An 8,437-nucleotide genomic window follows, 5' to 3' on the forward strand; every position below is an offset into this window, starting at 1 on the left:
AAGTCGGCAAGATATTTAATATCAAGGCTAGAAGTATACCTTGAGAAAAAGTTCCTTTGAGTGGCGGTGCTTGCAAAATCTTTGCTAAGGCTTTAGGGTAAGGTCTATTGAAAAATGTTGCTAGAATAAGGTTTTTCTTTTCTTCTTGCCAAGCAGGTTGCTACGTTTAAAACCAAAATGATCGAGTTTCACCTTTTAAATTTTCCTTAGTTCCGACTAGCCTTAAACGATTTATAACGAAGGAAGGAATTTGGAACAAAACTAAGGTTTTGAGTCTGGGAGAATCTTTTCCCCAAATTGATAAGGCTAGTTTAACTTAAGGGATAAAAGTCATGTTGCCAAGTTTCTAAGGCAAAAATAGTAGACGCTATGTTTAGCAATATGATGCTAAATCTGTACCGTTCGAGACTTAAAGCAAAATATTTTTCATTTACTTAGTCAAGCGTTTACTTGGAGTCACAAGGTCGGTACAACTTCTCACATTTTCGATTCCGATCCAAAATCACGTTTTCTCAATAGTGCACAATTAGAATCCAAACAGTAATAACACTAGGGCTCGTTAACTCTTAGCCCTGTGTTCCAATAAATTTATATCTAGGCATAAGCAGGAAAATTTACCAAGGCTTCGTCGATACTTAGCACTTGGTAATCAGTACTTATCAACTCACAGTTTCACAAAGTAGTAGCACAGATTTCTACACAATTTCAGCAATTCAGTTATCCATGCAGGGTGGGAATTCATAGGGCCCACCTTCAATAAATTTTCAATAAATCAACCAAGACTTCATCAATCATTAGCACTTGGTTTCAGCAACCCAATATAAGCAAATAGAATAGAAGTGAAGTCCCAAGATATCAAATGATTTATTGCCAAACAGATTCCACAGACTACTTGTGCATTTAGTCATGCATTTCGTGTTCCTAACAACTTAGGGAAATACGTTCTAGAGTCAAGCCGGGAATTCTGGTTCTTAAACAAATTCGAGCAATAGAGCTAAACTTCCCAAAATTTTCAAAAATCTGCTTAGTCCACTACGGATGAATCTTGCGTGAAGGAAATTTTCTGTTTTTACTTCATTTACTTGGGTGAAGTAGGCTATTAAGCTCTCTCATTCCCATGCAATGACTTAGCTAAACAATGCAAGATTTCCATTCAGAAGTTGGAGTTAAACCACTGTTAAAATCTTTAAAGTTTCCATGTTCAAGCTATATGTAATTCACAAGGAAATTCCAGTAATAGCAATGATTCCAAAAACATTCCAGGTTCCTACTATAACCATAATCATCACACAAATCCAGAATTTGTGGTTACTAGGTTCGGATGGTAGATCATGCAATACTTTCTGTTTTCATTTTTATTTTCTTGGTTAGCCATGATACAAGACTTCAAGCAAGCTTCGGTTCACATGTTGTTAACTAGTTAGTTGCATTTATTCACTCTAGTCACCACCATAAGACAGATTGGGAATTATTTTTCAGATTCAAGATCTTCAGAAATTTTCAGTTCATAAGAATCCAATTCACAAACCAGAATTTTTCCCAAGTTCCTAGCTTCCTTATTTAATCGTGTAACTCAACATGCAGGCCCCTTAGATATTTTATCTTCCCCTAGTTAGTTAAGATAATAACCACATAACATCAAAATTAGGCTAATTAAACAAACCAGTCCTTAGACATGCTCGGCAAGAGATTAACATCAAACCAGAATTTCTTAGGTTCTTTCAATTTTACTCCATGATTACTAATGCACAAGTTCTGAATTTATTAGCTATCAAGTCAGTCCAGAAAATTCAGCTTGGCAGCTACAACAAGACATCCGTATATCTAAAAGGAAATTCTGTTTTCACCTTCTTAAATTCCAGATTAAACCAGGCCCAATTATTCTTATGCATGACACTTAATCAATTACATGCAGGGTCTAATCCTTGATATTAGCTATGTAATGATGGTTATAACTCATATCACAAAATTAAAACCAATTTAGACTGCAAAAATCAAAGTAAGCTCACGGAAATTTCTCTATTATTATGAAACAGAAATTCTTTTCAGAATTAAAATAAAATCCCATCCGGATGCCTTAACCTCCCCATGCAAGCTCTTATAAGACTTGAACTTATGGTTTTCTTTTAATTGGTTAAACAATTAATCACCTCACAGCAAGTTAAGGTGTCGGTCAGAAATTGGAGGAGTTTCTATCCTCTCGGCTCTCACACACGAAGCTGGATTGGTTGTGGCTGGTGGTTGCTGGTTTGATGCAGATGGTGATGGTCAGCAGCTCCTACGATGTCCACTAGCTCTCCCCTTCCCCTCCTCTAGCTCACGAACAGGGATGGGTATAGCAGCTCGGTCTCTCCCTCTCTTCTCTTGGCGATACAAACAAAGTGAAAGCAGAATGCAATCTGCGGTAGAGGTGAGCAGAGGTTATGGCTGATGATGTGGGTGGTGCTGCGGTTTTGGAGGGTGGTTGAGTGTCGACAGGTAAGGTGTATTGCAGTGGTGAAAGTTGTGGTTGGCCAGGCTTGGGCGGTGGTGTGTGGCAGTGGTGAAGTGAGGGATTGGGCGGCAGAGGTGGTAGAGCTGCGGTTGGCCAGCTTGGATGGCTGGTGATCATGGTGTCCGGGGGCTGTTTGGTTGAGCAGGGAATGGTTGTAGCCGTGAGTGGTTTTTGGTGAAATGGTGAGGGTATTTTAGTCTTTCTACTAATTCTCCAATTAGCCACTCCGGTCCTTGGTCCTAATTAAGCTCCAAAACTTGTCCCCAAAATGCTTTGAACGCCTACTAGAATTGCTAATCTTACAAGACTTTGATTGTTGAAATCTTAGGTTATGAATATAGTTATAGTACTTGTATTAATTTAATCTAGAAGTTTATTGATTGTAAATTAGTATTAAGCTCCCTATAAAAATCTTGGTTGGTTAGTTAAACTATTAAAATCAAGTTTGACCAAATAAAAAAAAACATCTAACATTTATGTTAATACAAGAAGAAAATTTAACCGAGCTCTACGAGTCTTAACTTAGCTTAGCGAAACCAAGAAATTCATTACTTAGGAAAATTGTATAAATTCCACGTAAACATGTTTTACGTAAAGAATTGCCAACAAATCAAAGTAGTACTAGGGAATATTAAAGGGCAAATAAAATGCAATTGATACATGGAATATTATTTATATAAGTATTTTCAGGGTTCTCACATCCTCCCCTCCTTGGATGGCTGGTGATCATGGTGTCCGGGGGCTGTTTGGTTGAGCAGGGAATGGTTGTAGCCGTGAGTGGTTTTTGGTGAAATGGTGAGGGTATTTTAGTCTTTCTACTAATTCTCCAATTAGCCACTCCGGTCCTTGGTCCTAATTAAGCTCCAAAACTTGTCCCCAAAATGCTTTGAACGCCTACTAGAATTGCTAATCTTACAAGACTTTGATTGTTGAAATCTTAGGTTATGAATATAGTTATAGTACTTGTATTAATTTAATCTAGAAGTTTATTGATTGTAAATTAGTATTAAGCTCCCTATAAAAATCTTGGTTGGTTAGTTAAACTATTAAAATCAAGTTTGACCAAATAAAAAAAAACATCTAACATTTATGTTAATACAAGAAGAAAATTTAACCGAGCTCTACGAGTCTTAACTTAGCTTAGCGAAACCAAGAAATTCATTACTTAGGAAAATTGTATAAATTCCACGTAAACATGTTTTACGTAAAGAATTGCCAACAAATCAAAGTAGTACTAGGGAATATTAAAGGGCAAATAAAATGCAATTGATACATGGAATATTATTTATATAAGTATTTTCAGGGTTCTCACATCCTCCCCTCCTTACAAAGAATTTTGTCCTCAAAATTCACGCATTCTGAATAAACAAATCAGGGTATTTTTCCTGCATTTCTTCCTCTAACTCCCAAGTTGCTTCTTCAAGCCCATGATTCTTCCACAAAATCTTCACCAGAGGAATTTTCTTATTTCTAAGCTCTTTTATTTCTCTTTCCAGAATCCTGACCGGTCCTTCTTCATATGTCAACGTCTCATCCACTTCAATCTCTTCTAGTGGCAACACGTGACTTGGATCAGAATAGTATTTCCTAAGCATGGAAACATGGAATACATCATGGATCTTGGCCATGCTTGCAGGCAACTTCAATTGGTACGCTACTGACCCAACTTTCTTCAAAATTTCGAAAGGTCCAATATACCTTGGCTTCAGCTTCTTACCTTTTTTAGGCACTACCCCGCCCTTCAGGGGTTTAACTCTGAGAAAAACTTTGTCACCAACTTCAAATTCCAAATCCTTCCTCCTTGTGTCGGCGTAGCTCTTTTGTCTACTCTGAGCAACTTGAAGCCTTTTTCTGATTAATTTTACTTTCTCTTGAGCTTCTTCTATCCAAGGTATAGCTGTAGGGTCTACGATTTTCTTTTCTCCAACTTCATCCCAATGAATTGGAGATCGGCACCTTCTCCCATACAACGCCTCATAAGGTGCCATCTGGATTGAAGCCTGATAACTGTTATTATAAGCAAATTCCACTAAAGTCATATATTGGCTCCACTTACCTCCAAAATCCAGTATACACGACCTTAGTAGATCCTCCAAAGTCTGAATTGTCCTTTCCGACTGCCCGTCGGTTTGGGGATGATACGCAGTACTAAATTTCAACTTGGTCCCCAAAGACTCTTGAAATTTCTGCCAAAAACGCGAGACAAACCTTGGATCTCGGTCGGACACGATACTCACTGGAATACCATGTAGCCTTAGGATCTCTTCTGTGTACAACTTGACCAATTTCTCCAATGAAAAACTCATGCTCACAGGTAGGAAATGTGCAGACTTAGTGAGCCGATCGACTATTACCCAAATTGCATCAAATCCTTTTTGACTTTTAGGCAGTCCCGTTACAAAATCCATGGTGATGTGTTCCCATTTCCATTCAGGGATTTCTAACGGTTGCAACAAACCAGAGGGCTTCTGATGCTCTGCTTTTACTTGTTGACAAGTTAAACATTTCTGTACATACTCTGCCACATCCTTTTTCAAACCTTCCCACCAATATAATCCTTTCACATCATGGTACATCTTGGTCACACCTGGGTGTATGGTATACTTTGATCGATGTGATTCTTCCAAAATTTCCCTTCTTATCCCTTCATCTAATGGAACCACAATTCGGTCTTGAAACCTCAATACCCCTTCAGGCCCTAATTTGAAGTCTAATGATTCTCCTTTTTGTACTTTCTCCAAATTCTTCCGAATCATAGGGTCCGTTTTCTGGGCCTCCTTAACACGCTCTAGTAATGGTGATTTCAGCGATAGATTCCCAAATAATATCTTTGATTTCTCCAAGCGAGGGTTCCAATTACTTATTTCTTCTAGCATGTCCCATTCTTTAACCATCAACCCCGCTATTTGGGCCTTTCTACTTAAAGCATCAGCTACCACATTTGCTTTGCCTGGATGGTATTTGATCGAACAATCATAATCTTCCAAAAATTCTACCCATCGCCTTTGTCTCAAATTCAGTTCCTTTTGGGAGAACAAATACTTGAGGCTCTTATGATCTGTAAAAACTTCAAAAGTCACGCCATACAAGTAGTGTCTCCATTTCTTTAAGGCGAAAATCACCGCTGCTAACTCTAGGTCATGAGTTGGGTAGTTCTGTTCATGAGGCTTCAATCTCCTGGAAGCATAAGCAATTACTTTACCCTTTTGCATTAAAACACATCCGAGACCTTCTCCAGAGGCATCGGAGTACACGGCATAACCTTCGTCTCCATCAGGTAACACCAAAACAGGAGCGGATGTTAAACGCCTCTTTAACTCCTGAAAACTTGACTCGCAGTTTGGAGTCCAGATAAACTTATTTCCTTTCTTGGTTAACTCGGTCATAGGTCCTGAAATCTTCGAAAAATCCTGGATAAATCGCCTATAATAACCTGCTAAACCCAAGAAACTTCTTATTTCAGTTGGAGTTTCTGGCCGCTTCCAATTCATAACGGCTTCAACTTTTGCCGGATCCACGGCAATTCCATCTTTGGAAACCTTATGCCCTAAAAAGGAAATCTCTTCTAACCAAAACTCGCACTTGCTGAATTTTGCATACAACTTATGCTCTCTTAGTATCTGCAATACTATCTCCAAATGTTTAACGTGTTCCTCCTGAGTCTTGGAGTATATCAAAATATCATCTATGAAAACTACTACAAATTGGTCCAGGTATTTCTTAAAAATTCTCTGCATCAAATCCATAAATGCAGCTGGTGCATTAGTTAAACCAAAAGGCATGACTGCGAACTCAAAATGTCCATATCTTGTACTAAAAGCAGTCTTGGGTATGTCTTCCTTCTTAATCTTCAGCTGGTAATACCCCTGCCTTAAATCCAACTTAGAGAAGACCACTGATCCTTGCAGTTGGTCGAACAAACTATCAATCAACGGTAGAGGGTATTTATTCTTAATAGTAACCTCATTTAACCCTCGGTAATCGATACATAGCCTCAAACTCCCGTCCTTTTTCTTAACAAATAGAACGGGCGCTCCCCATGGTGAGTCACTTTCCTTCACGAAACCTTTCTCCAACAGGTCTTGTAACTGGATTTTCAACTCTTTAAGCTCGGCAGGAGCCATTCGGTACGGAGTCTTAGAAATTGGAGCCGTTCCAGGCACCAAGTCGATCTTAAACTCTACCTCTCTCTCTGGTGGTAAAGTCATTAATTCTTCAGGAAAGACGTCCGGAAAATCCCGTACTACGGGTACATCCTCTAATTTTACTTGATCACGGGGAGTATTAATCAAGAAGGCTAGAAAACCTTGAGCTCCTTTAGATAACATTTTCCTTGCTCGTATTCCCGAGACCATAGCAGAAGATGCTAACCTACCTTTAACATCTAACCTCAGGGTTGCTTCTCCAGGTATACAAAACTCCACTATTTTTTCTCGGCAGTCAAGCTTAGCATGATGGTGACCTAGGAAATCCATTCCTATGATAACATCGTAACCTTTTATATCCAAACTGATCAGGTCCACTAACATTTTTCGCTCTCCAATCCAGAATTCGCAATTCCTATAGGTCAAGTTAGTGGTTACCTTCTTATTACCCATTGGTGTCCTAACTTCAAGATCATAGGGTAATCTAACGGGTTGCACATCTATTCCAGACATAAAAGATGGATTTACAAATGAATGCGTTGCACCAGGGTCAATTAACACTTTAGCTAATCTATGAAAAATTGGAAGTGTACCTTCCACAACTTCCGAGGAATCAGGTACGGGTTGATCATCTATAGCGTACACTCTGGCAGGAACTGTTGGCCTGCTCCCTCCAGAAGTGTTTGGTCTAGCTTTCTGAGGAGTCCCTTCCTGCACCTTTGGACATCCTGAGATTTGGTGCTCACTACTTCCACATCTCAAGCACCTTCCTTGCCTCTTCCAGCAACTATCCATAGAATGACCAGGTTTCTTGCAATAAGCACATGTCACTTGAGGAACTATTGCTCTACCCCCTTGCGGCCGATTCCTAGGTTGTCCTATTCCAATTGGTCCCCCTCTAGCTCCAATATTTCGTCCTCTTGCATTCCTGGCCCCGTTTCCTCTTGCTTGGGCGCCTCGGGGTGCTCCAGAACTATTCACTCCACTAGTTCCTCGGCCCACTTTGGCCGGTGGAGCATTTCCAAAAGTCGGCTCCCGACTACTGCTAGGAGCAAATCTTTTCTTGGACTGAAAAGACTTCACTTGAGCTCTGGCTACTTCAACTCGCTGCGCTCTTTCAACAGCCTCAGCGAAGGTATCTATTCTTATAGCGGCTAAGCTTTCCTGTAGTTCCACATTCAAACCCTGCACAAACCTCCGAACACGCCTTTGCTCGGTGGCTATCAACTCAGGTGCAAAGCGTGACAGCTTTGTGAACTGGACTTCATACTCGGCGACACTCATCGCCCCTTGTTTGCATCTAATAAAATCATCCTCTCTCTTCTCCTGAATGAGAGGTGGAAGGAATTTGGCATTGAACTCCCTTGTGAAGTTCGCCCAAGTCCTTGGCGTATGGTTAGTCTCCCATGTAACCCTTACTAGATTCCACCAGGAGCGGGCAGCTCCCTCAAACTGGAAGGTAGCAAAAGTCACTTTTCGCTCCTCGGTATAGTTCAAGGCAGCGAAAATCTCAGTGATTCTCTCCCACCAGCCTTCGGCCACTTCCGGCTCGGGTCCTCCATAAAATTTGGGAGGTCCAAATTTCAGAAATCTTTCCAGTGCCCGATCATCGGAGTCAACTGGGCCTCCTGGTTGATGCACTGGTTCAGTGGTTTGGCGATCAGTCAATCGCTCGAGAACTTCAGTAATACGGTCGATTGCGGTGGCCACCCGGTCTCCGGCCACACCTTCCTGCCCTTGGTCTTGATCGACCTCGGGTTCCCTATCACCACCCGCTTCCGGGTGTTGTCTAGTGGGT

The 8,437-nt window shown here is 40.5% G+C and overlaps 1 protein-coding gene across 1 annotated transcript; it reads right to left on the minus strand.

Moving 5' to 3' along the window:
* Window positions 1-3,843: 3,843 nt before the first annotated feature.
* Window positions 3,844-7,923, minus strand: LOC113755899. Its single transcript, XM_027299762.1, has 5 exons — window positions 6,679-7,923; window positions 5,757-6,483; window positions 5,401-5,444; window positions 4,360-4,617; window positions 3,844-4,233 (listed from the first exon to the last, which is right to left on the minus strand). The coding sequence occupies exons 1-5, from the start codon at window positions 7,921-7,923 to the stop codon at window positions 3,844-3,846; spliced, it is 2,664 nt and encodes an 887-aa protein (XP_027155563.1).
* Between the last annotated feature and the right edge of the window lie 514 nt (window positions 7,924-8,437).

Source organism: Coffea eugenioides, unplaced genomic scaffold (assembly GCF_003713205.1).
Source record: "Coffea eugenioides isolate CCC68of unplaced genomic scaffold, Ceug_1.0 ScVebR1_1830;HRSCAF=2756, whole genome shotgun sequence".
In the NCBI taxonomy this organism is placed as follows: domain Eukaryota; kingdom Viridiplantae; phylum Streptophyta; class Magnoliopsida; order Gentianales; family Rubiaceae; genus Coffea; species Coffea eugenioides.